The sequence below is a fragment of the Strix uralensis genome, chromosome 22, assembly GCF_047716275.1.
Source record: "Strix uralensis isolate ZFMK-TIS-50842 chromosome 22, bStrUra1, whole genome shotgun sequence".
Lineage (NCBI taxonomy): Eukaryota > Metazoa > Chordata > Aves > Strigiformes > Strigidae > Strix > Strix uralensis.
The window spans coordinates 11,343,788-11,370,775 of NC_133993.1; the positions used below are offsets into that span (position 1 = coordinate 11,343,788).

General features: G+C 68.9%; 1 protein-coding gene across 4 annotated transcripts; it reads right to left on the bottom strand.

The window, feature by feature from the left end:
- Window positions 1-384: 384 nt before the first annotated feature.
- On the bottom strand, window positions 385-17,773 carry LOC141953455 (signal transducer and activator of transcription 5B). 4 transcript variants are annotated; one of them, XM_074892017.1, is made up of 19 exons: window positions 17,652-17,773; window positions 6,454-6,591; window positions 6,178-6,334; window positions 6,003-6,092; window positions 5,681-5,855; window positions 5,474-5,604; window positions 5,161-5,312; window positions 4,923-5,078; window positions 4,643-4,822; window positions 4,411-4,498; window positions 4,162-4,284; window positions 3,893-3,985; window positions 3,558-3,764; window positions 3,080-3,174; window positions 2,880-3,010; window positions 2,086-2,241; window positions 1,812-1,863; window positions 1,314-1,421; window positions 385-1,247 (listed from the first exon to the last, which is right to left on the bottom strand). In XM_074892017.1, exons 2-19 carry the CDS (start codon window positions 6,579-6,581, stop codon window positions 1,121-1,123), a joined length of 2,349 nt encoding a protein of 782 aa, XP_074748118.1. In that variant the 5' UTR covers window positions 6,582-6,591; window positions 17,652-17,773; the 3' UTR covers window positions 385-1,120. The 4 variants fall into 4 exon arrangements, with proteins under 4 accessions (XP_074748118.1, XP_074748115.1, XP_074748116.1 ...); XM_074892014.1 differs by having other exon boundaries at window positions 2,071-2,241; XM_074892015.1 differs by lacking the exon at window positions 17,652-17,773 and adding an exon at window positions 14,324-14,762 and having other exon boundaries at window positions 2,071-2,241.
- Between the last annotated feature and the right edge of the window lie 9,215 nt (window positions 17,774-26,988).

Consider the following 26,988-nt stretch of genomic DNA (forward strand, 5'->3'; position numbering starts at 1 on the left):
CCCCCCCCCCCGCCCAGCGGAGGATTAAATCCCAGTTAAAACCCAAAAGCAACGCCCCCCCCCCCCCGCCTTTTCCCCGCCTCGGCAAGAGGAGGCTCCTTTTTTAAAAAATTGTGCAATTTGTTTTGCTTTGCTTTTTCCCTGGGAAAACATCCCCAGCCCCCGGTCCCCAGCGGCAGCCCCCCCCGGGCCGCCTGTGCCGGCGGGGGGGGGCAAGCGGGGGCCCGGCCCCAACCTGCCCCCTCTGCTCGCCTGCCGTGGGTCATGCAGAGATGGGGCGCACGGGGCCCCCGTGTGTCCCCGAGCCCCTGGCTGCCCCCCCCAACACACCAGGACAGGGACCCCCCCCCCCTTCCTCCCCAAGACACACGTGAAACCCAGAGCTTTTGTGTTACAAAAATATTCCGTGCTTTATTTACTCTGTGGTAGAAAAATAACATGGCCAGGACCCCAGAGCTGCTCGGCCAGGGTGAGGGGAGAGGCGGAGGGGCAGAGGGCTCCGCTCCCCCCAGAGCACCCTCACTGCCAGCCCACCCTCACGCCCTGCCTCCCCCCGCTGCTCCCACGCCAAGGCTGGGAGCCGAAGGGGCTCCCCCATCCTCGGGGGGCCGGAGCAGGAGCCGAGGCCCAGGAGGGGACCCCGCGGCTACAGAGCAGAGCGCTGGCGTGGGCCGGGGGGAGCCCCGGGTGACCCCCCCTCTGCCCCGCGCCAGAGCCCGCCCCACCCACGCCCCCCCGGGGACCGGGGCCAGGGGGTAGCACATGGCAGCGACACGTACATTCTTAGTGACCACTGCGAAAAGCGAAGGCGAGGCCGGACCCCCGGCCCCTGCCCCAAGCAGCCCCTCGGCGGGGAGCGGGGGGGCGGCGGGGCCGGTGCTTGCAGAAGCGGAAAGCCGAAGCTGGGCCTCTTAAAAGGAACATACAGGAAAACCATGCGACAAATCCGCTGCTGTTTATACAAGGGCATAAACACCAAAGAGCCGGACACCAGCCTGCGTTTCGGGGCAGCACAGAGCAAATCTCCGGGACAGGGCCCACCCGCCGCCCCCCCGGCACAGAGACACGAACACAGCACAGTCCCCGCGGCGCCGGGGGCGGGGGGCCGGGCGCCCGCCCGTCACGACTGGGCGTGGGGGATCCACTGACTGTCCACGGGGCGCCGCAGCAGCTCCTCCACGTGCCTCGCCACGTCCATGGTGTCGTCCAGGTCGAAGTCCCCCTCGGGGTCCAGCACGGCGTCGGGGCTGCAGGAGGCAGGGGTGAGGGGGGTGCGGCCGCGGCAGGACGGGGCCGGGGGATGGGATACCTACTTCTGGGTGTACATGTTGTAATGGGGCTGGGAGCAGACGGCGGGCGAGGGAGCCTGGTCCATGTAGGTGGCCCCTCCGGGGGCAGAATCGCCTGATGCGCTGACAAACCTGGGGGGACGGGGGGCTCGTGAGCGCTGGTGGGGGACAGGACGGGCTCCCCCCGGTGACACTGTGCTCTGGGAATCCCCATCACCTCCGACCGGCGTCTCCTGAGGCTGGTGGGGCGCCCGCAGGGGACCCAAACCCCACACCCGCCAACAGGGACAAGCCGCAGGGTCCCCGGCCCCCTGCGCGGCAGCACGGCGAGGGGGGCGTCCACCTTCCCTGGGAACGTGCAGCCCTGCCTGGGCCACGGGCCCGCGCTGCTCGGCCCCCAGCGCCAGCTCAGCACCGGCGTGGCCTCAGCACCACAAGCAGAGGTGCCTGGGGCTGCCGGCCACCCCGGCCAGGGACGATCCCATGGGCCCACCCAGGGTCTGCGCTCAGGATCAGGCTTACTCTGGCACCACTTGCTTGATCTGTGGCTTCACGTATCCATCCACGGCTTTAGCTAGAGGAAAGGAGGCAGCGCTAAGGCCCCGAGCTGCTGGCACGTGCCGCGAGCCTGCGGTGGGGCTGGGGGCTGATGCACGGCCAGCGGCAGAGCCCCCGCGGGGCTGGATGCGGCCCCGGGGCGGAGGGATGCTGAGAGCCCCGGCTCCACCCCGGGCGGAGGCAGGAGGAGAGGGACACGCGCAGGGTGAAGGGGCAGCGCTACCTGGCGTGGACTCACAGAGAACCGGTGTGTAGTACTTGGAGAAGACCTCGTCCTTGGGCCGGTCAGGGAACACGTAGATGAGGTAACTGAGGTCCCCGAGGCGGTCGGCGAGGGAGCGGATGGAGAAGTCCCTGGTGGTGAAAGGCATCAGGTTCCAGAACATCCTCTCGGCTGGAAGACAAGCGCAAGGAGCGGGGTGAGGCCCTGAGCCACCGGCGGCTCCCGGCCCCGCTCGGGACAGGGGCTGCGAGATCACGTCGAACGTCAGACGCTATTTCCCACCCCGGCAACATTTAAGGACAAAACGCCAGTCGCCAGAAAACAGGATGAGCCAGGAGGGCCAGTGAACTCGGGCAGGTCCCCCCCGGCGCGGGGGGCTCTGGGGGGCTCCTCGGCCCTGTGACCCCCCAACAGACGCTCTCAGGGAGAACGGTGACGAGCAGACTTGCTGCACGGGGTACAGTGTCCCGCGCGAAGCCCTTGCACCAGGAAGCACCACGGGGTCACCACGTTTCATACGGCCCCGGGTCAGTCCCCACGGCTGGGACCGAGGGTTCAGCCCAGTCCCTCCTCCCCGCGGGCGCCAGCACCGGGCTGGATGTGGCCACGGCTGCGGCGCCGGTCCCCGTAGGGCAGCCAAGGCGTCGTCACAGGCTCCCGCGCGCGGCCGCGGCGCTGCCGGTGCCCAGCCGAGACAGGAGGTGCCGGAGCAGCAGCAGCACCAGCCCCGTGGGCGCGGGACGGCCAAGCCCCAGGCCGGGGCCAGGGCCGGTGGGGTCGGGGGGTGCCGGCTCCCAGCGCGCACTCACAGGAGTCGAACTTCCACGCGATGGTGATGCCGCCGATCTCCGAGTCGCTGAAGCGCAGGAGGAAGGTCCCGTCGGGCTTGTTGATGAGCAGGTCGTGCGCCTGCTGCTTGTTGACGAAGCCCAGGATGGCCCTAGGCAGAGCGGGGGGGTCAGGGCCGGGGGCTCGGGGCCGGGCAGTGCGGGGCAGGGGCGGCTCTTACCCGTCGTTCCAGTGCGGCTTCAGATGCTTCTTCAGCACCTCCATCACCCCGTCAAACCACTGCCAGAAGGTGTAATTCCTCCCGGGCAGGTTTTCCTGTTGAAATCCCCAGAAAATGAGCACTCCTGCCTCCAGCCTCGTAGCTGATGTTAAACAGCACAAGCGTTGGGTGCAGCTGCGGAGACTCGGGGACCCGGACTGGGGGGCACTCGCCAGTGCTGCCACACCAGGCACGGGTCAGCCCGGCCCGGCGGCACAGCCCGGGGGGGTGGCACAGCCCGGGGGAGCACCAGCAGGGCCTCCCCGAGCGCACAGCCCCCGTCTGTGGGCCCTACAGCACCCCACGTCCCTCCAAACGAGGACGCCAACACCTCCCGCCCCACTGCAGCCCCCGTCCTGCACCGGCACCACACGCGTAGCCAAGGCCCTGGGACCCCGGGGCTCCGCGGCTCCCCCGGAGCAGAGCCTGGCCCACTCACCCGGTTGAACTGGGACCAGGACACGGTGGTGCTGCTGTAATCCTCCAGGTGGGAGCTGGTGCTGTTGAAGAGCTTCTGCGCCAGGAACACCAAGTTCTCCTTGGTCAGCCCGCGGCTGCTCTGCACCTCCGCCTTGAACTTCATGTTGAGCGCCTCGCAGAGCTGCGGCCACTGCACCTTGTCGGGCACGGCGAAGGGCACGCGGCCCTGGGGGGGCACAGAGGGGGGTCAGCACCGACCCTGCCGGCCACCTCCAGGCTGGGAGACGGAGCCCGACTCCCGCAGCCCCCCGGGGCGGATGGGGGCTGCCCTGCCCCGCCGTGGCTGGCACTCACGGGCTCGGCGAAGGCGTTGTCCCAGAGCACGGTGGCCGTGGCATTGTTATCTTGGCTCCCATGCACGATCACCACCACGGGCAGGGACAGCGTCTGCGGGGAGGAAGACCACGGGGATGGGCTGTGGGGCACCGCGGGAGCGTTGCCCATGGGCACCCCCGGGCCACCCCAGCCTGCACAGGCACCCCACGGCCCCAGCCCCGCCCCACACCCGCGGGCAGAGGGCCCATGGCTCGCCCAGGCCCTGGGAACGTGGCCGGTGGCTTTACCTTCACCTGGAAGACCAGCTCGTTGCCACCGACACTGAACTGCGACTCGAAGAGGATGGTGAACTTCTCCTCCGTCACCGACTCAGCCCCGCGTCGGTCCGAGCGCTTGATCCGCTTCAGGGACTGCAGGGACACAAGGGGTGAGCGGGGGGGGCACAGACACGGGGGACACCGGGGTGAACACAGGGGGACAGGAGGGGACAGGAGGGAGGGCGCAAGGGCCGGGCGGCGGAAGCCGGCGGCGCTCACCATGTTTCGGAAGTGGGCGCTGAGCGTCCCCGTGGCCTGGTGATACTCCATCACGCAGCAGTTGTTGAGGATCTCCCCGCTGCTCTCGCTGCCGCAGGAAGGCGCAGGGTCAGGGACCACCGGGGCGAGGTGTGGACCCCCCGGCACCCCCAGCTCCGGGTCCTGCTCCCCCCTCTGCCTCGGCAGCCCCGTCCCCCCCCCGCAGCACCCCCCAAGCCCCCCCGGGCATTACTTGCGGGTGCTCTCGTTCTTCAGCAGGGCCTTGGCTTGCTGCTCGCTGATGATGGTGGCCTTCACCTGGGGGGGGTTCATGTGCACGTTCAGCTTCCCCCCCACCAGGAGCCGCACAGTGGCTGCGAACTTGGTCTGTGTCTTCAGCACCTGGGGGGGCTGCTTCTCGATGATGAAGGTGCTGGGGGGGGCACGGGGTCAGGGGCGGGCAGGCAGAGCAGCCCCAACCCGGCCCCCCCACCCTGCCGAGCGCCTCGGCCGCGCCGGACCCCCACCGCTACCTGGTCACCAGGGCGGAGATGATGTCGGTGATGGTGCCGTTCAGCTCCGACAGCATCTCCTCCACCGGGCCCGGGATCGGCAGCTGCTGGCACAAGTGCTCGGCCCGGCGGATCTGCTGCCGGTTCTGCCAGATGATCTCTGCCAGCTTCTCGCACCTGGGGGGAGCGGGGTTCAGCACCACGCCGGGGCTCAGCACCCCGCCCCGTCCCGCCGGGCACGGCCGGCACTGGCACCCACCAGGTCTGCAGCACGTCCAGGGTGCCCTCGGGGGGACCCCCGTTCCCCGCGAGCTGCTGCCGACGCTTCCACTGGATCAGCTCATCATCCAGGATGGTCGTTTGCTGCTTCCGCAGCAGCTGCAGCGTCTTCTGGTGCTTCTCAGCCAAGTCCTGTGAGGTGGGACACGGCGTGATGGGGCGTGGGGACGGCGCGATGGGGACAGTGCGATGGGGACAGTGCGATGGGGACAGCGGAACGGGGCGCAGGGACGGCGTGATGGGGACAGTGCGATGGGGCTGGCGGGACGGGGCGTGGGGATGGTGACACTCACCACGCGGTACTGCTGTAGTGTCTGGGCCTCCCGGTGCAGCCAGGCCTCCAGCGACGCCTTCTTCTGCTGCAGCGTCGTCTCCCGCGACAGACGCTCCTGGGGGCCCAGCTGGGAGAGCTGGGAGAACTGGGCTGGGGGACGGGGCACGGTGTTAGGGCTGGCACTGCCAGCGCCCCGGCCCCCGCACCCCCCCGGGCCCCCACCCACCTTGGAGGCGCATGTTCTCCTGGTACTGAATGATGAAATACTCCTGCGTCTGCTGCAGCTTCTTGAGCTCGTTCTCCGAGTCCTGCGTGATGAGCCGCAGCTCCTCAAAGGTCTGGTTGATCTGCAGGTGCTTCTGGGACATGGCGTCCACGAGGGAGCCGGCTGGCGAGGGGCTCTGCGCGGGGCATGGGGCGCGTCAGCACGGCCAGGGACCCTCCGCATCCCCCAGCGGGGACCCAGAGTACCCCCTCCCCCAGGGCTGCTCCCACGGCCCCCGTGAGCATCCCCCCACCGCGGGACCCGCTCCCTCACCCCCACTCACGTTGTTCGCCTCCCGCACCAGCCGCTGCTCGTGGTAGAGGATGTGCCGGATGCAGCGCACCAGCTCCATGGGGCACCGGTCGTACGTGTTCTGCGGGGAGAGCGCAACCTGAGCCGGGCACGGGACAGGGACCCCCCCGCCGCCCCGCAGCCCCCTCCCACGGCCCCCCGCTTGCCTGCAGCTGCGTGGCGTAGTGCCCCAGCTTGATCTTCAGCAGGAAGCCGTCTTCGCCCACTTGATGGTCGGCCTTCTTCTGCAGCTCCTGGATCAGCCCCTCCAGCAGCTGCGTCGCCTTCACGTTCTCCTGGGGGTTGTCGAGGTCGATGGAGTCCCTGCGCGCGCAGAGCAGAGCGATGGTCTCAGGGCGGCCCTGGTGCTCCTGGGCAGAGGGGGGCACCCGCCGGCACCCCAGGGACCCAGCGCCCCCCGGGACGGGTCCCCGCCGACCCACCATGCCTGGCTCTCGATCCACTGCGACAGGTAGTGCCGCACCTCGATGGGGAAGTGCTGCCCGTAGAGCGCCTGCATCTGCCGCAGGGCTTCACCCTGGAGCTGCTGCGCCTGGATCCACACCGCCATGGCTCAGCACCTGCGGGGACACCGGCTCGTCACCGCGCCACGGACGGGGGTCCGGCCTGGACCCCCCCGAAGCCCTTTGCAGGAGCCTCCCGGTTCTCCAGTGCTGCCAGAGCCGCCTCCAGCTGCCGAAGGAAGGGCCGTGCAGGGACCGGGGAGCCCGGCTCTGAGTCACCCCCTCTTTTCTAGGAAGAGCCCTGGGGGGGTCCAGGGCCACGAATGCGCCTCTGCGCTGCCTCTCCACATGGTAATCATTTCCCCTCGCTGCGCCGCGGGATCGCAGCCATCGCTGGCCACGCAAATGAGGAAACAGGGCCGGGGGGAGGGCTGGCGAAAAATCCAGGGTGACGCAGAGCAGAGGCCCCCCCTGCGCTCGCCCCAGCTCCTGCCCACACCCTGGCAGCGCTGGCAGGCGGACGGGCAGGAGGACGGGCACCGCAGCTCCCGCAGATGCCGGCCGGAGCGTGGAGCTTCCCAAAGCGAGTTCTGGGGCAGCCCCAGCTCCATCCAGGAGCGCTGCCAGATCCCCCCCGCCCTGCAGCTCCGGCACCCCAGCTCACACCGCAGCAGGCAGGGAGTGAGGACGGCCAGGGACAGCAGCTATAAAAAGCCAGAGCGTCCCCCGCCACGGTTGTATCTGCAGCTTGGGGGGCCTGGAAAAACAACCTGGTAGTCAGATCCAAGGGTGACGCGATGGCGAGAGATGAGGGAGGGCCTGGGGGGCTCGCGGCCCCTCTGAGCCGAGGATGCAGCAATAAATAGCGTTTAGACACACTCACACCCGAACCACCGGGATTTAGTGCCACGCAGAGGTGCCGGGCAGGGGCGCGAGGCCTCGGGCTGCGTCCCAAGGCCGGGTGACCGGGACGGGGTCCGGTTACTGCACCGGCTGGTGACAATCAGAGGGAGCCGGGGACCGCGCTGGCAGCGACTGCACCTCCCTCCCTCCCCAAAACGCGCTGTTCAGCCTCAGAAATGGTGGCCTGAGGGGCTCCAAAAGCCGCCGGTGCCGTCCTGCGGGCAGGGGTGTGCGCCGGGGGATGGTGGCAGCGGGTCCAAGCAGAGCAGCCACGGTCGGAGCCCCCGAGCCCTGTGCACCCGCCCCCCATGCAGGAAGAGGAACAATAACTGAGAGTTGGCTAAAAATGAATTTTTCCCCTATAAAAAGGGAGGAACGTTTCCACATTCACAGAAATCACCGAGTTGGAAATCCTGCTGGCAAGGAGGAGCCTGAGGAGGCATAAAAACGCAGGCGAGGAGGGGAAGGGAAGGCAGGATGGCCGACAGCAGGATGTGCGGTGGCCGTTAGAAATTGTGGATGCTTGATAAGGGGCATCGATGAAAACCGGCAGAGCCGAGGAGAGCAGCCACGGCCTCGCCGATGCCACTGTGCCACAAACGGCAGAGGTCCCTGGGGCAGTGAGGACGTCCGCACGGACACAGGGCAGACAAACGCTGCCCTGCCTATCGAGAAAATGGTGATCTCTTCCCATCTCGCAGTGACAAAACACTTCCTATTCCACTCCAGCGTGTTGTTAAGCAACGAGTCTCTGTCTGGCTGCTGCTGCGGTGAGCCGGCAGACACCGCGCTCAGCCGGTGCCAGCCTGGGAGCAGGAGCGCGAGCATCGCCGCCGGGCGCCCGGTGGAAGGTGAGCCAGCGTCACCCAGCGACACGGCAACCCCAGCACGTGCCCTGACCAAAGGCAGGGCCGTCCCCAGGGCCAGGCCACCCCGGCGGATAAGCACACCCCAAAAACCGCCCCTATTGCCAGGCTTGGACACGAGCTCCACGGGCATCACCAACGCAACAGCACCTCGTTTTTGTCTCCTGTGTCTCACCCACAGACTGACAAACCAAACCCCCCCCGAGGGCCGCAGGGCGCCCCAAGCACCGCAGTACGAGTCGCCAGCACCGCCTGCCATGAGCCAAACGAGGTTTTCTGGCCACGAGGTTCATCAAGGCTGGGACAACAGCTCTGCTTCGGCACGAGGTACAGCACCATGGTCCCGCTGTGCAGCCGGAGCCGCCGGCCTTTCCAGGCAGCCCTGCGCTCCTGCTGGCAGCCGGGGCCCTGGCTGGGTCCGTGCCCAGCACCACGCTCCTCCCCGGCACCGCCGCCTGCCCCGGGCAAGCGCTCACAGGGACCTCCCTGGAGCCTTGGGACGGCTTCACCCCCACGCCCAGGAACCAGCTCCCTCCTCGCGCTCCCCCCACCGATGCATCACCCTGGCCTGGCTCAGAAAACCTCTCGGGGGTTGGGCAGCCAGGGCCAGCTCCAGCCTGCTGGCATTTGCCCACCCCGGTGCCATCCCCAACCCGGTGGCCACGTCACTGGCTGTGGTTCCCGCACCCCGGCAGGGACAGGCCACGCTGCTGCAGAGTCACGCGCTGCCACGGGTCAGCTGTGCTGCAGCCGCCAGCCACACGCACACTCAAACAACTGCAAGAGACAGATAATTGCGGTGGTTTAAGCTACTTTGCATTTACTTGCTGGCAGCGAGCTATAACCCACCCATTACTGCAGCTCGGTTAACCAGCAGCAACTCAACAAGCCACAGCAACGCGCTCACCGGTGACTTATCGGCTGCGAAGCGGCGCACGCGGCAGCTGCCCGGAGGTAGGACAAGGGCCATGGAGAGGGATCCCAGCCCCACAGGGACAGCGCGGGCAGGGGAGGTGCAGAGGGAGGGGAAATGCTGGTGGTCATCGTTTCTGCATCTGACAGCCCCGCTCCCCCCTGCCGATGGGGAGGCACCACCAAACCGGCCACAAAATGGGTGAAACCCACCCAAAAGGGGCTCTCAGGGGGCCAGAGGCAGCGGCAGGGAAGAGGACGGGCACGGGGAGGCCGGCAGCACCGCTGGGGCCGTGGGACCCGATGTGACCACAGCAGGGAAGGGCCACAGCCGCAGCCCTGAGGGCAGGAGTGGTGGCACCAGGCTGGCACCAGCACCGGGTCACGAGCTGCAGGAAAGCTGGAGTGAGCTAGAGCCCGTCTGCAGGCAAAGGGAGGGAAATGCCCCACGGGGCGAGGCCGGCGGCGGCACCTTCCCACGTGCTGCAGGCACAGCAAAGCCCAGACACCGGCAGCGCCCGCCCAGGGGCTGGCACATGCACGGCCGCGGATGCTCGCGGGATGCTCGTGGCGCAGCCACCCCAGGGACCTCCCCACGGGCAGGACACCCCCCGCCTTGGTGCTGGCATGGCCCCCGACTGCAGCCCCTCACTCAGTCCCACACAGGGTCCAGGCAAAGCCCTGGGGGGGCCACGGCAAAGGGCTCTGGCCATAACCCCCCTGCTCCCGCACACCTGCCCCACGCAGCCCCTCCACCGCCGCGGCTCCGGCGCTGCCCTTTGCCCGGTGCTCTCTGGCCCGGGGGGTCTCGGGAGCGGCGTCCTCCCCCGGGCAGGGGCACGGCGCTTCCCCGGTGCTGGGCTCCGGCGGCAGCAGCCCCGCGCCCGCCGCAGTAAACACACAGACACGTGGTTTCTCAGCACCTCCGGGAGCCCACGATCGCTTCCAGGTCAGCGTCGGCCTCACTCGCGGCCGCAGGGCTGGACCCTGCGCACCCCACGGCCAGTGCTGCTGGGGGGCTCCAGTCCTGCCCCTGCCAGCGCTGGCTCCTGCCCCCCGGCAGCCCCAGCGGGAGGGTCCCCTGCGTCCCCCAAGAAGGGCAGCCCCAAGCAGGCTCTCTCTGGGGCAGGATCTGGCCCACAGCCGGGCCCCCAGAATGGCAGTGCTGGCAGCGACAGCAGCGGCTCAGCACGCAGAAGGGCTCCACTGCCCCCCCAGAGACACCCACCCCCTGCCCACACCGGCTCACCCTGGGGGACCTGCTGGGGGACCTGGGCAGCCCAACAGCCCCACTGAGCCGGACCCCTGCCGAGGTACCCCCCAGCTCAGCCCCCCCCCTCACCCTTGCACGTGGGCCTGCCCACCGCAGGCAGCGAGTGCCACTGCACACCACGTCCTGCCCCACAGCTGGGGGGTACAGGGGGCCACGCACCCACCCAACAGGCCACACAGCCCCCCCAGGCCCTTCCCAGCTGGGGGCTCCCCCCGTCACGGGCTTGGCGGGGGCTGGCAGCACCCCAGGGCTCAGCACGGTTCCCAGCTCCCCCAGGGCACCGGAAGCACAGCCCCAGCTGGGTGCGGGGTGCCCCGTCCCGCAGCCACACTCACCCAGGGTCGGGCACCGCTCTGCCCCCCACAACGCTCCGGTGTCCCGGCCCCGGGACAGCCCGGCCGTGGCTCCAGACAGGCGCTGCCGGCACAGCCGGGCTCCCGGGGCGGCCGTTTCGCAGGCTCTGCGCTACAGGAAGGAGCGGAGGGCAGCTATTTCCTTCCAAAATGTCAGCTGCCTGCGCAGGGCAGCCAGCCCGGGGCTGCCGGCAGCTTCCTCCGCCACCGCGGCGTGCACGGTGCCCACCGAGGCAGCGGGGCTGGCAGCCCCTCCGTGCTCGGCCCCGCGCTCTCCCCGGTGCCAGAGCCAGACACAGCCTCTGCCCCCTGCGACTTGGGGGGGGGCTGAGCCCCGCCAAGCAGCCGCCAGCCAGGGATGGGACCCCAGGGAGTGACGCAGGAGCTCAGCGTGGGGGGAGACAGGATGGACTCACCTGCACCCCCAGCTCTGCTCACACCCCCCCAGCACACAGCCCCAGGAACACCGGGGTGCCTATGAGCAGCCCCCAGACCCCCCAGCCCCGCTCGGAGCTGCCGGCCGGGGCTGCCGGGCGCGGTGGAGCCGGTGCGGAGGGCCGCGGTGCTGGGAACGGGGCAGCTCGCCTCTTTTACGCCTGCCTGTGGTTTCCAGCTTTCGGCTGGGAGGCGGCGGCGCCCGCCCGGCGCGGGAGGAGAGCTCCTTCTAGAAGCTCGCTGCTTTGATGGGTTTTGTTTGCCTCCTGCAGAAGAGCAGCGGCAGCCGACGGCTTCGCCCCGGCGGCATCAGGGAGGCGGCAGCCAACCGCCCCAGAGCCCCCGGCCCACGCTGGAAACCACCGCGGCCCGGCCGGGTGAGCGGGGTCGGAAGCCACGGGGCTCACAGAAGAGGCACGGCCGGTGCTGGAAACACAACGTGCCCCCCCAAAGGCAGAGGTGACGGGCCCCACAGCCGGCGAGCAGAGCCCCCGCAGCGCCACGACCAGCCGGGCATCCCAGAAACTCTGGGAGCCAAAAAATAGAGAACTCACACCGTTACAGGAACGAGGAAACCCCACGCGTGGCCTGACGCTGCCCAGGGAGAAACCGGCCCCACACGCAGGTGGAGACGCCCCAGCCGGGGACCGGTGCTGCCGCCCAAGGGCTGGGGGGGGTCAGGGCCGGGAGCTGCCCCCAGCTCGGCTCCCGCCACAGGCCTGGGGCTGTACCTGCCTGCTGGCATTTGCCGTCCTTGGGAAAGGTTCTTCTCCCCTCCTCAGATTTTCCCTCGAAACCACAGAGGCCCAGAAACCTGCGTCAGACCAAACCCAAAAAACACCCAATGAAATCCCAGCAAAATCCCTCAAATCCAGGGTCTGGGACCTCAACAGAAAACAACCCTGGTGCAGTGAGAGCCACCCTGGGGCAGTCACGGCCGGGTACAGGCGCTGCCCTGGTTCAGCTGCCGAGCACGTAGCAGGACTGGCATGACCTGGGCGCCGCGGCAGAGCAGGGGGGCCCTGGCCACGCTGCCACCCCCCCGGGGGCCGAGCAGAGCGGGGCAGCGTGGTGCAGGCAGCCTGCCCGCCCGGGCAGACACAGGCAGCCTGTGCCGGAGCAGGACCCAGGCGGGCAGGACGCGCCGCGCAGCCACGCCAGCAGAGCCGAGCGCCCACCCAGCCCCTGCGGGCACAAATCCTGCGTGGATCCTGCGGGACATCCACCACGGGGAGCCCAGACGCCGCCAGCGCCGATGCTGCCCCGCCGTAAACCCACAGACGAGATTAGAGAGGCCTGGGCAGAGCTTTAATTACTCCCGGCTCCCTGGGGTCCAGCAGCCGAATTAACCGGCCTCGGGGCCGGCGCCGCAGGGAGCTCTCGGGGTCCCGGGGCCTCCCCCAGGCCGGTGGGGGAATCCCGGGGAGGGCACGGAGGATCCCGGCTCCAGGCAGGCACCGGCCCTCGCCCGGGAGGCGACGCGCAGCCGCCACGCGCCAGGACACTCGGTGAAGGTATTTTTCCCCCACAATAATCACAACCCACCCCAACCCCCCGTAACACCGCGCTGGGGTGAGGCACCCGCCCGCGGGAGGTGCAGCCCCCGGGGACCCACAGGCCGCCCTTGCGCCCGCTCCAGCGGGGAGGGTCCGACCCCGTCCCCGTCCTCCACCCTGGGAGGGAAGACGGGTGACCCCAGGCACGGCCCTGGGGAGGGGCAGGGAGGTGACAGGATCCCCCCCCAGGGACGGGGCGGCAGCTTCAGGCGTAGGAACGGGCCAGGCAGATTTGGGACAAGGGAGAAGCCCCCACACCCCCGCCAGCCGGTTCATCCTCGCGTTGCCTCTTCCAACAAGCTGCTTCCCGGGGACCCCGCAGACACCCCGGTGCAGCCCCGGGGTCCCACGCCAGCCCCCGGCACAGCCCCGGGCTCACTGCTAATCCCTGCTCAGACCAGCACCAGCCCCGGAGGGATGGGCTGGTCAGAAGGACTTGAGGATTAAGCTCATTTCAGCATCGAATTAGTCCCGATTGGAGTCTGGAGACACAATTTCATTTATCTGCCGCGCTCCAGTGAGCGCACACAATCGCACTAATCCAGTCGCCGGCTGGGCTGGATTTGCAGAGCGGGACCCAGGTGGGCCGGGGGAGATGCGGGCAGCGCAGGCACCGGCTGCATCCATCCCCCTCCGGCCGATGCCGCGCTCGTGCTCTCCGTGGGGCAGGGGAGATGGTGCCGGAGCCCTGAGGGCACCTGCTGCACCGCCCAGGGAAGAGGCACCCACCACACTCTGCCCCTCCGGGCCACCCTCAGCCGCTCCGTGCCGGGGTTCGGGCCGCAGCAGGGAGATGCTCTCGCACGGGGCCAGCGGAGCAGAAGGGAGGGAGGGAAAAGCCTTCGGAAACAGGGGCACACAGATACCCAGGGACGCTGGCAGGAGGGGGGACTAGTCAGAATGGGAATAAAAAAACAAAACACCAATGGTTTCCACAACAAAATCGTCACTCAGAGAGGGTAAACCTCACAGTCAAAGCTGGCCAAGGGTTAGGGGCAGCGTCCACCCCCAGCGCACACAAACGTGCCCGGTGGGAGAGCTGCGTTTCGCCTTTCCTTGCGCCGGGACGTGCTCTGCAGCCCCCGGAGCGGCTGGGGCAGAGCAGTGCCCCGGCCTCCGGCTGCACCGCGAGCACCCACCGAAGCGTTTCCAAAAGGTGACTAATGGGGTTATAAACAGAGCGTGCCGGGCCCGGGCAGCTGTGCCACCCGGAGCCACAGCCCGAAAGCGCCGGGGCCGCGTGTTGACACCACCGAATAGGACAGAGATCATTTTACAGCTGTTTTAGCCGGTGCGAGGGGCTCGGATACGCCGCCAGCGAGAGCTGCCTCCTGCTCTGCCAAAGGCTTTGCAGCAGCCACGGAGCGAGAGGGACGAAAAGCCAGACAGAGCGAGCACCCAGCCGCTCGCACCGGCCCTTCCAGCTCTGCCCCAGCTCCAGCCTTTTCCCCAATTCCCGCCCTGGCAGAGCTGTGCTATAAACCAGCATTTACATCTCATAACAACAGGAAGACACGATGTTGCAGCGAGAATGGAGATTGCAAAACTCACCAGTGACTGTTTGAAAAGGGAGCGAGTTGTGACCATGTCACGGGCTGGCTAGAGCCCGGCGGCCACCCGAGCCCAGCGAGGAGCCACCCGGCAGCACATCGCCACCCGGCCCGGCGGAAGGCAGGAGCCGGCACCAGGGCGAACGCAGGGCACGACGCGTGTCCGCCTGCGAGCAGCCAGCGCTCCCGGCCCCTCTGGTGCCGCAAGATGGGTGGATTCTGCTTTATCAGCAAGTCGGCTCAGCACTATCGGCCAGGAAGCCGTGTTCGCATGTGTGCCTCCCCCTCGACATTTCCCAACGCGGCGGGAGAAGCGGTTCGCAGCAGCCTACCTTTTATCAGCCAGCAGATGTTGCTAGAACTGTTGCTGCATGTAAAATTCAGGCATGCCCAGCGCTGCTTGGATCCCTGCACTGGCCACGCGGTGCCAGGGTAAACACCCCCACCCCCTTCCTCCTGGGATCAAAACACTTGGGGGTTGCAAAATAGACACCCCATGAAAGGAAAGGCATGCCACAGAAACATTACAGCTGTCGAGGCTACTTCTCCCGGGGCATGCTGGAGCCCCAGAGCCAGCAGCCAGCCCAACCTCCCAGGCCGCCTGCGCGGCCACAGAGCCCAGCCCTGACCAGCGAGCCCCCGGCTCCGTCCCCCAGCACACGCAGCCCCACGCGGGCGGCCCCAACACCGGCACCGCCGCGGCGCATTCGGCCCCATAACGCGGCGGCTGCTCCAAGGGCAGCACCCGCAGCCACGCGGGGCAGAGGGACCGTGGCCCCCGGCGCAGGCACTGGGGAGTTGCTGAGGGGAGGGAGGTCCTGCCCGACCCACACACCGTCCTGCCGTGCCCGGGCTCCCCGGCCGAGCGCAGCCCCGCTTACAGTAATTCCTTGCAAACCATTAAGTCATTTCCCAGCTGACGGGGCCGCTTTACTGTACTCGGCACAGCACAGTCACCACTCGCTGCCCCGCCGCCCACACCGTGGAGGAGTACGAGGAGCAGGGATTTTTCGCAAGCAGAGCATTTGGGTTTTGCTATCACTCGAGAGAGAGCTGGGAAACCCCACGGCGAAGACCTGGCAGCCGCTTTGGAGTCAGCACTTCCCCTGCAGCGAGAGGGGAAGGTCCCTCCGGAGGCTCCGTGCAGCCCCACGCCGAGCATCTCCAGCAACAGCTCCCCGTCCCCAGCATCCCTCATCCTGCCCTGGAGCGTCCTCGGGACAAGGTGGGCACACCAAAGCCAGCGAGATGGCTCTAGTGATGACTGCCGGGAGGGCAAACACCCCCTCCCGCCTGAGGAGGACACCGTCAAAGTGCCACAAAACGTAGAGTGGGTGACGGTCGCCCGTCACGCCCCGTTCCCGGTCCCCCAGCACCGGCTATTGGCACCTCTCGACCGGCACCGCAGCTCCTCCTCCACGCAGCTGCACGCACGGCCCCCCAGCCCAGAGGACAAGCCCCCCTCTCCAGGGATGGTTATAAAACCCAAGCAGATGGTCTCCATCCTCACCTCCAGACCGCGGGGACCCAGGAGCCACGGCAGGCTGGGCTGCGATCGCGACGGCGCTGGGAGCACCAGGGCTTGCTGCAGCCACCCGACCCCAACACCCCCAAAGCCTCCCCCCTCACCGGGGCCACACGGACGGGGCAGAGCCAGGCTCAGCGCCAGGCCCCAAGCAAACCTTCCTCCAGCGCTGGATCGCTGCGCCGCTGCAAACACATCGAAGCACGATGGCAAACCTCGGCCCGAAATCGCCACCGAGAGCACCGCGACGGCAGCGCACGGGCACGGAGCCTTCCTCCCAAAGAGGAGGCACGGGGGGCAGCGGGGCGCCCGCAGCACAGGGCTGGTTCCCCGGTGCCCATGGCGGGGACAGGCTCTGCGGACCAGCCACGGCACCCGCGCCAACCGCCTCCGTCAGGGCTTGCGCAGCTCCGGCTGCGGCCGCGAGTGCAACCAGGGACACGGCGCTGGCCACAACCCGGGGCCAGGAACGTCCCACTGCAACAAGGCGGCCCACGCCGTGGGGACTCCCGTGTGCCATGTCCCTGCCGCAGGCGAGCCACACGGCCCAGCACCACGCCACGGTCCTGCCACGGCAGTGCCAAGCCCTGCACCCCTCGACAACGCACCCCAACACCCTCGAGCAGACCGACCGCCGGGCCTGTCCCCTGCCCTCTGCCGCGGGGCTCCCCAGGCGCGGCGGGGCGCGCGGGCTCCTGCCAAAGTCCCCACGCGTTCACGGGGCGGCCGACATCAGAGGCGTCACCGCCGGCAGCAGCTCGGGCGGCGGCAGAGCCGGGGAGCCCTCGGCAGCACCGGTACCTGCACCCCAGTGCTGGGCGCAGGAGCCCCGGGGCCGCTCGGTGTCGTGGTGAGGAGCTGCCGGGAGCCCGGCCTGGCGCCAGCCCGGTGGCCAGCTGGCCACAGAGCCCCGACAGCTCCCGTCCCGCCCCCCCCTCCCCGGGCAGGTGGCCACCGCTTCCCCGGGCTCGAAGTCACCCGGCTGGGCCCCGGCCGGCGCAGGAGCTGGGTGAAAGGCCACCAGGCACTGCCACCCCCGGGGGTGTCACCGCTCCCGCCTCGCGCGGGGGAACATTTTCCATCTGCCTCCTCCCCCTGGCAGCGCGGACCCCCCCTCCCGCCGCCACCGAGCGGGACCCCCGCTCCCGCCGGGCTGCCCCCGCGCGCGGCCCTCGGGGAGACCCCCCGCCTGCCCGGGACCCCTCAAAGAACACCCCCCCCCGGGGCTGAGGCTCGGGACCGGCCCCCCCCTCCCCGCCCCAGGACGCGGCCGCCGCTCCGGCAGGGCCCGGCCCGACGGGAACCGGCCCCGCTCCGCCGGGCGACGAGCGCCCCCGCCCCGGGATGCGCCGCGGCCCCGGGACGGCCCCGCCGCCCGCCCCGGCCCGCGCAGCGGCCGCGCAAAGTCCGCGCTCCCCCCCCCCCCGCCACGGCCCCGCTCGCTGCCCGCACCCCTGCCCGCACCCCTGCCCGCACCTGCGCGGCCCCTCCGCCCGCAGCGAGGCCACGGGCCCGACCGGGGCCCCCGCAGCGCCCCGGCCCCGGCCCCGCCGACGGGCTGCGCCCGGCCGGGAGTTACGAAACACCCAAAATATTTACCGACGGGCGGAGGGCGGGAGGGGAGGCGCGCCCCGAGCCCCGGCCCCGGCGGCCCCCGCCGCAGGTGCCCCCCGGGCCCGCCGCCCCCCCCCCCGGCCGCAGAAAGCGAAAGCGGCCCCGGCTCCGGCCCCGGCCCCGGCCCCGGCCCCGGTCCCGGTCCCTGTCCCGGTCCCGGCGGCGATGGCGGCCCCGGTCCCGCCCCTACCTGCGGCCGCGGCGGCGGCTGCGGCTCCGCTGCTCCGGCCGCTCTGGGCGCTCGGCTCCGCCGCCGCTCTGCCCCCTCCGGCCGCCGCCGCCGCCGCCCCCCCCCCGCCGCCGCCCGGCCCGGCCCGCGCGGCCCCGCCCCCCCGCGGTCCCGCCCCCCGCCCGCCCCCCCCCGCGCCGCCCGCACCGGGTAACGGCACCGGGCACCGGGCACGGGGCGCCGGCAGAGCCCGCAGCCGTTGAAGGCCACGGGGGGGGCACAAACCGGCACCGAGCACCAGGGAAGCCCAAGGGTGCCCAAACCGGTACCGGGAGGAGCCTGCACCGGCACCGGGCACAGCCGGGAGCCCCCATGGGCACCGGGAGCCGCATCTGCACCTCTCCCTCCTCCCACATCCCCCCCCCGGTGCCCCGGGTCTCTGACCGGTTTCCCCTTGCCACCACCCTGGCCCACGGGACAGGACCTTCCCCCGCAGCCCCGTGGCCACCGGCCCCGCCACGCACCGGCCGGCCCTGCTGCGACACATCCCCGACGGCCACCAGGCTGCGGCGGCGCGATTCCTGCCTCTGGCACCTCTTAATATTTCTTAATAATATTCCTTAGTGGCTTCACGCCGCGCTGCCCGCAGGCCTCGGTGGCCGCCACTCACACTGAGCCTCATGGGGCAGAGGCCACGGGGGCTCCTGCACCCCCCGGGAGCGGGTTTCCCGCGGGAGCCGTGTGGGTCCTGCCGGGGTTTGCCTGCGAGTACGAGGAGCGAGAGGAAATCACGTCCCATCGATGAGTAACACCATCGCCCGGCTCCCTCCGGCTCCACGGGCTTCCTGCCTTCTGGTAACTCAGTCACGGGCACGCGGGGGCACACGGGGGGCACCCGGCACACAGGGGGCACCCGGAGCGAGGGGCGCGGTGCCGGGGCTGCTCGGCGGCTCAGGCCGGGCTCACGGGGAGAGGCTCCCACACTGGTGCTGGCCGTGCCCGCCCAGGGGGGTCCTGGGGCGAGGAGCCTCCAGGGACAGGAGTTGTCCAAAAGATGAGACCAGCGGGGACGAACGTGGCAGCCACGAGCCACCTCCGGATGACAAAGTCCCGGCAGGTTTCCTGAGCCCCTGCACGTGCCCACCCAGTGCCGCAGCGGCTGGAGCGGGTACACCCACTCCTGGGCACAGCACTGGGCTGCTGGCCCTGGCCGGAGCGCAGCCAGGTTTGGGTGCAGCCAGGGCCGTTGCAGGACGGGGGCACCGGCCCGACATCACGGGGTCCGTGGGGTTTATCAGCCAGACCTGGGCTCCCCGCACGCGCCTGGTCGGGGTTCCCCGGGCCCCGGTGTCCTGTTCCCTCGCAGCTGCGGTACCGGGCGGCCGCACACGTGGCTGCGGGGCTGCCTCGTGCTGACTCTGGCCAGTGACTGCTCCGTGTGCCACGAGCTGGGCTCCCCCTTGGATCCGGACACCCTCTCCCGCTGCAGGCCCGGGGCTGACTCCGGCACGAGCGAGGTCCCCAGCGCTGCCACATCCTCGTGCATCAGCGGCGCGAGGGTGCTGGGACCGAAGTCAGGGCAGCGGGCGCCAGCGTGTCCCCCTCTCCCAAGCTGCCGCGTCCCCCGTGAGCTGTAAGGAGACTCGAGGCACTGCCTGTTCCTCTGGCACCCCCAAACAGGGAAAGGTCGCACAAAAAAACCAGCCTGAGGGGCTCTTGCACAGCTGCCCACCCACACCAAACACCTCCCAGGCAGCGCTGGCACCCCTGCGCGATGGGGCACCCCGAGTGATGGGACACCCCGGGCAGCGGGCGGCTGCTGCACAGCGCAGGGAGAGGCGGCCAGGCAGGAAACAATACTGGGTGTGCTCGTTTCTGCTTGAGCGCTCTCGCCCGCCGCATGGGATCTCCTGGGCTTTCACTTTCGTTACCAGTTAATCTTCTGCGGCCTGAAAAAACTCTGGAGGGAAATTCAGTGGGCGCAGGGTGCTGTCCTGCTGCGGCCTGGGAGAATCCTGGGGCACCCCTGCCCGGGGCGCTGAGCACCCAGCGCCAGCCCTGGGAAGCCGGGAGAGACGGGCTCAGCTCCCCTTGCCTGAGCACCAGTGCTGGGACAGGATTGTTCTCGGGACAGTTAATGCGCTGGCGACTGGGAATCACTTGGCAATTATGTAAGAGCACAGCCCCAAGTTCTCACATCTCCGGTTTTTATCTGTTGCTTTGGTATTGAAGTCTTCCTCCTTCCTTCGGGAGCGCACAGCTGTGGGAGCTGGTGGGGAAGCGAGCCCAGGGCACAGCGCTCGGAGCCCTGAAGGCTGGAGCCACGGCGGGAACGCGGCAGGGTGCCCAGAGACCCTTGCCCAGCTGGCAAAGCCACAGCCTGCCCGGGGTGCCGCGGCCTTCGGGGCTCTGCTGCCCAGGCTGACACCCGCAAAGAGCCCTTCTCCAGCTCCGGCTCCTCACCGCCTGGCCCGGCTCCACACGTCCAGGAGATAAATATCTGTGGGCCGGGCAGGCGCCACCCCAGCACCTGCTCCCATGCAAATGCCAGGCACAAACCGCTGCTTTTCCGCTCACCACCTCCCCGCCAGCCCTGGCTACGTGCCTGGGGCAGCCCAGGATGAACGGGACAGCCCGGGGGGACGAGTGGCTCCAGCCCGAGCAGCTCCCAGCTCCGACCAAACGCTCCGTCATACGCTTGGGAGGCATCTCGCTCGCACTGGGCTGACACATCGCCGCTGAGCCGCTGCCAGGAGAGTCCTGGCTGCCGTTCACAGCGCTCCCGCAGCGCTCCAGACCTCGCGGGGAGGTGAGCCGGGACCCCGGCGAGCCGGGGACGGGTGCCCAGCGTGGGGCCAGCATCTCCCACGCTGTCTTTTTCCACTAAGACAAGGGAAAGGAATAGGGAAATCAGCAAAAGGCCTGCACTCCCTGCCCTCCCTGCCTTGGCTGGGGACGCTCACGCTCCAGCGAGTTGCATCACGCTGACAAACGGCTTTCACAATCCCCAGCCCACATAAACCCATCGGCGGAGCCATCCAGGCACTGGCTGCTCCGGCCGGGAAAAATCAAGGTCACATGCAATGTCTGTGGCTGCCGGGCCCCTGGCCGGGCCCAGCGGGTCCAGGCGGATCCGGAGGGTCCCGGGGACGCGGCGCTCCCCGTGCCAGAGACCTGCACGGCCACATGTGCTCAGGAGGGCTGGAGGACGGACACAAAACATCCTCTGTTCCCTCTCCCCTTCCCTCCCTTCTCCCTCCCCTTTTTGGTAGGAAAGGAAGAAAAAAGGGGGAAGAAATTAGTGATAGGAGAGAAAGTGGAGAGTGCTCCATGATGAGAGGGCAAATGGAATCAAATCAAACTGAGTTCCATTTCAAACAGGTCCCAAGGTGGGAATGTCACCCAAGAGAAATTCTTCCTTTCTGGAGGGAGGAAGGGAACAGGGGAACAGCAGCTGCAGCAGTAACCGCTGGAGAAGCTGCTGAGCTCTGCCCCAGCTCTGCCCCAGCTCTGCCCCCAGCACTGTCCCAGTCCTGCCCTGGCAGCAGTGGCTGCGCTGGTGCTGGCTCCTGGGTACAAGGGGGCCACACCAAACCCTCCCAGCGACCAGCAGCCCCAGGATCTGTCCGGGCCGTTCAGACTCTGCAGACACCAGAGGAGGTTCCTGGGCCAGTGTTGCCCCCTCTGCACTCTCTTCAGTGCCATGAGAGAGCTGGCGCTGGGGCGGTGCGTCGGCATCCAGGGGATCTAACGGGCAACACCCGCACCTCCAGGTGGATTTTCCAGTCAACGGAGCACGGCGAAGCACCTGAGCCCTCTCACAACCCTGGCAAGCTCCCGGCACTGCTGGGTCCCTGCTCTCATCGGGACCTCTTGCACTGGTGCTCAAAAAGTCTCAAAAAGCCTCTGGGAAGGTAAACAGTGCCCAGGCTGAGCTGCGGCCAAACACGTTGTCATCTCAGATGAGCTCAACAGGATGCCGAGTGACGCTGCGCATTCAGGGGAGAGAGGGAGCATGGGGCTTCGTAATTGATTTCCTAGAAAATTGCCTCTGTGTTTGGAGCAGGAGGGTGAGGAGCGCAGGCAGAGCAGCCCTCTTCTCTAAGTGGCATCTCGAGGGTCTTAATTATTTCTCAGGAGTGGAAGCATTTATTTAGGCAGCCTCTGGAGAGGTCCCAAGGCTGCTGGCTGTTGCCCTCCCCTCCCCAAAGCCCTCCCGGCACATTCCATATATGAGGCTCCCCCGCGTCCCTCTCAGCCGCCCCTGGGACGTGCAGGGTGCAGGGCTCGGTGCTCGGCCAAGCACAAACACACCGACCACAACCCACCCTGCAGGGTGCAGCCTCTGCTCCATCTCCTGGAGCTTATCAGTGAGGCGGGAGGACCCCAGCCTCGGCCCGTCCCTGCTTTGTGTCCCACACGGTCCCAGATCTGCGCAGAAAACCCCATTGTGATAATCCAGCCCAGCTAATGAAAACCAGATGAATCCCCAAATTAGCCACAGCTTCATGTTTTCCCACTCGCTTTCAGACGCAGCACGGGTGACGCTTCGGCCCCCGGCACGGCACCCTCCTGCCCGCCCGGGCAGCCTCGGGCCCCTTCTGCCCCGGCTGCGGGTGCCCACGGGCAGGGACGGTGTCACAGGCTCGGCCACGCGAGCTCAGCCCCCGGCCGCGTTTGCTCCCCGCGCTCTCTGGGGAGCGCAGCGGGCAGCAGCGCCTCGGGCAGCAGCAAAGGGCCGAGGCCGTCGCCTTCAGTCCCGCTTCCCAGGGCAGCCGTGGGCCTGCTCCCAGCCCGGCCGCCCCGCAGGAAGGTGCTGTCCTGGTGCCCAGGCACGTCCCGTCCCGATTTCCCTGACATGGGCCGTAAATCCTCCTCCGGGGACAAGGGGGTGCACCCAGCGCTGCCAAAGCCGGGGGGCCCTGGGCAGAAGGACCGGCCCACCCATGTCACCGTGGCCCTGCCGTCCCTCGAGACCCCAGCGTGACGCAGAGGGGTTGGCCTGGAGCCGGCCGGGCTATTTCTGCTGCGGCCGGGGGATGCGAAGGGACGTCCCCTCGGAGAGCCAGCCCGGACGGCCCCGTGCGGCTCTGACCCCCCGGGAGGGAGAAGATGCGAAACCCTGGGGAGGGAGGAGGCAGGCGGCTGGCCGAGGGACGGAGCGGGCAGCAGGGACCCTGCCAGGGCCCAGCCAGCCTGCGGGCGACGACGACTCAGGGCTGACGGGCAGGGGAAAGCAGCGGGCGTCCGGGAAGCTTGTCACCGTTGGAAGCTCGTCACCGGCGCAGGCTCGGTCCCACGGTGCTGCGTGACAGTGGGAGGGGAGGACCCGCTCCAGCAAAAACCTGGGAAATGGCATTTTGTCCAAGGGGGAATTTCCACAGGAAACCTTTGCTTCCAGCCACTCGGATATGGCTGGGAACAACCCCAGCAGACGCTCGGTCTCGGCAGCCAACAAGCGTTATTGCCTGGGCAAAGGCTCTTTGTTCCCTCACATCATTCATCCAGCTCAGAAAAAACACCGAGGTTTCTGTCAGCTGAAAACCGCGGGGCAGCAACATCCAGGCTGGGTCTGTGGTGGGAACCGGAGCCCCCCATCAGCCTGGTGAGCGCCGCTGCACCCCGGGGGGGCACGTGGGGCCTGGCCAGCAGCCAGGGCCCAGCCGGGACAGAGGGCACAAGCATCCTGTGTCCACCCCAGGGCTGGGGGGCAGCAGGAGTGGGGGCACCGGGGCAGCACTTGGCCCCCCACCCCATGGCGCTGCAGCCGCGCATCCCTGCACTCGCTGGAGCGCTCCCCTCGGCAGAGTCCAGGTTGCCACAGTAACCGCTCGGTCCCAGCCGGCTCCTGCCATAAACACGCGCCGCAGGTCAGCCCAGTTCAGCAGTGGCTGCACCGGGACCGGGACCGCGAGGCACCGTGGCCACCCCACTGGGACCGAGGCCCCACAGCGCGTCCGCAGATGGAGCAGGACGCGGGCACGGCGCAGCACGGCACAGCCGAGCATGGGCGGGGGTCCGGCCGGGCGGCAGGAATGGGAACTGGCAGCTGGGGCCAAGGAGGAAGCAGGAGCAGAGGGAAAGCAGGAACCCAAAAGCGAGAGCAGCCCCGAACGCCCCCAGGCTGGAGCTGGAAGAGATGGCGACTGGGCGGCAAAGCGGGGAAGGCCGGTCGCTCCATCCCGACTGGCAGCGGGGCGAGGTGGGGCCTGGGGGCTGTCATGGGGCTCTGCCTTTGTGGTCCGGAACCCGCGGTCTGAGCAGGCACCCGGCTCTGGGGGTGGCGGGGGGGGGCAGCTCGCAGTCCCCATGCTGGGGGCTTTCCAGCAGAGCTGCTGTGCCTGGACGAAGGCAGAGGGATGCTGAGGGATGCTGAGGGTCCCACCCCTGGGCTAATTCCCAGGCCCCGTGCTGATGGACACCAAGGAAACTGCATCTCTGGAAGGAAAATGGGGCAACAAACCCCCCTGAGGAGCCCCCCTGCAGCGGGCTGGCAGCCCGGAGCGTGCAGGGCTCGGAAACCAATTTTGGTTGAATCCCACCAGCCTCCTGCGCAGCCGAGCCTGGGCGCAGCGCGAGTCCGTGGGGACGGTGAGGAGCTGCGGCGGGTCCGGCCCAGGGCCCTTCGCCCCGCGCGGGGGCAGGGCGAGCCCGTGGCACTGGTGCCAGCACAGCCAAGTGAGCTGGGACAGGACCCGTGCAGGAAAACAGGCAGGTTGTGTCCCCCCGGCATGGCAGCCGCTGGGGGGCTGGCAGATGGCGGCACTTGGGGGCCGTGCTGGAGCTCCGGGTCCGACCTCCGCCACACCTGGCAGCGGGCGCTGCCGCCGAGACCTTGCTTGGCTCAGCTCTGCTGCGTATTAAAGTTTGAGAGTGATGCAATATTTGACTGTTGTTTTACGAGCGTTGGGAGGCAGGGATGGTGCTTGGCTTGGGCAGCGATGGCTTGTGCTCTGCAGCTCAGCTCAAAGCTGCCCTCGACGAGGGCGTGACGAGGAGGAGGCTCAGACGGGTTTGGAGCGGAGCATCCTGCCGCCTGCTCCCTGTTCCACCTCACGACTGGACAGAGGCAGGACGGAGGAGGGGACCACACGCGTCTCCCCGGCTGCTGGGCCCGCGCTTCTGCTGCGCAATCTGAACCCGCCGTGGTCTGAAACGTGAGCGGCGGCTGCGATGGGCCGCATGGGAGCCGCCGCGCTGCCGAGCTCGGGGCACGGCCGCCCCGCGCAGAGCCAGGGGAGCGGGGGGCTGGAACCTGCCGGGGCGGCTGAGCGGGAGGCTGGTGGTTTCCCCGCCTCGTTGGAGCTGCCGGGGTCATTGCGACAGCAGTCAGGGTGGGGGGTGCTCGGCGCAGCCACCCAGCCCTGGCTGCGGCCCCGCGTAGCCCTGTGCTCTCCCCACGGGACACCTCTGCCCCTTGGGCACCCCCCGGCATGGCCACAGTCCCACCGGTGGGCACTGCTACGGGGCACAGCCCAAACCGCGCAGCCAACACCGGCTCCCCGCAGAGCAGCTCAGTGCTGTGGGAGTCCAGAGCCGCGTCCCTGCGGGGGGATCCTGCGCCCCTGGCAGGTCCCCGGCCGAGCCTGGGGGTTGTCTGCCTCCCACCCCCCCTTGCAGTCGCTTGGCCCCGGGGGCTGTAATCGCAGCTGTGCTGCGGCCTCTCTAATCCCCGTCTGTGGGTTTATCCCCAAGGAACCGTCGATATGGCACAGGCGGGACCCCGGGGCTCGGCCAGGCGGGCCCCCCAGGAGCCGGCAGCTCCCCCCATGCCGCCTGCTCTGGGGTCCTGCAGCGTGGGGCCGCCCCACACCCCTCCCGCAGGCGGCTGCGACCCAAGCGGCTTATCTGCACGTGGAAGCCCCTAATCCGATGGCAGGTTTGGCTCAGACACTGTCCCGGCTGTGTGGTGGGGGGGCGGCCACGGCCCCGGGAAGGAGCAGAGCCACCCCTTGACCTTCTTTCGGAGCCACAAACAGCCCCTGCTGCAGCACCCAGCCCGGGGAGAAATGGGGGGGCCCAGCCCCACGCAAACCGCAGCCCCCCAGGGAAGGCCTGGGGGGGGGATGACACAGGGTGGTGCCCCAGCTGCCCCCTGGTACCGCCAGAGTCCAGCCAGCCCCGCTGGCCCAGGGACCTTCCCCAGACACTTTGTCCTGCAGCAAATCCAGCCGCAGCACTCGTCCCCCATCCTGCCAACGGGATCATTCACAGCCCCTGAGATCAGATCCGGGGCCAACGAACCCCTTTACTCAGGGGCTGGGTCCCCCCGGCTAAACCCAGGGAGTGGGGCAGGTTCCAACAGGGATGGAGGGGGGCGTGGGGGGGGCAGGGAGATAAGAAACCACCTATCAGCAGGAGTCGGGGGAGAGGATGCTGCGATCCTGACAGCAGAGGGTTGTGGCAACCCCCGGGTTTGCATATTGGTAAGAAAATTGCTTGTTCTGGGGTTTTCCAGCTCATCCTGCAGCTGGGAGAGGGGAGCTGGGAAGGGGCACAGAAGGAGAGAGGGGTCCCTGGGGCTGGGCCATGCTCCCCTGTGAGCCACCCACCCCTGCACCCCAGGGTGCTCGATCCCAGGCCTTGCCTGGAGTGCAAGAGAGGGTTTACCAGCTCGGGGCAGAGCCCGGCGTTGCTTTGACGGTGAAATGGAGGGTCCAGGGCGGGGTGGGGGGGCTGGTTCCAGCGCAGGGACACACAACGGCCTCAGCCCTTGGCTGGAACCCAAGCAGGAGGCTTGGGGGTGGAGGGAGAGCAGGGGAGGCTTCAGGGCCACGTCGAGCGCCCCGAGGCAGCCCAGCAGTGGGGGATTTACTGAGCATGACCTGCATGAAAATCCCCCGGCTAATCCTGCTCGGGCAGGGCAATAATCTCTTGCTCTCGGCCTCGTCAGAGCCCAAACCCTGCCCTGATCCTGCTGCTCCACAATGGTGCAGAGGTCCACGGGTGGCAAGTGCTGAGGGTGGGGATCCCGCAGGAGCCCTACGGGCAGCACCTCCCTGGGGAGATGCACACACACAGACACACACACCTCATCCCGCAGAGCCTGGGCCCGGCCACCCTCACCCGTCCCCACCAGGACAGGACAGGCCCAGGCTGCAGCCCCGTCCCGCTGGCAGCCCCCCCCCACGCCCAGCGCAGGGCCCCGACCCCGGGGAACGTCACCCCCAGCCCCCGGGGAGCGGCACAGGGCTCCGGGCGCAGCCGCGTCCTCCCACGCTGGCGCAGGAGTTTCCTTGACGCAAGCGGAGGAGAGACCCGGGCGCTGCTCCGGGGGCAGAGAGACACCAGCCCCGGCTGCGGGGTGGCGATACCCCCGCAGCCCCCCCGCAGGGCCCTGCCCGCGGCGATAAGGCCC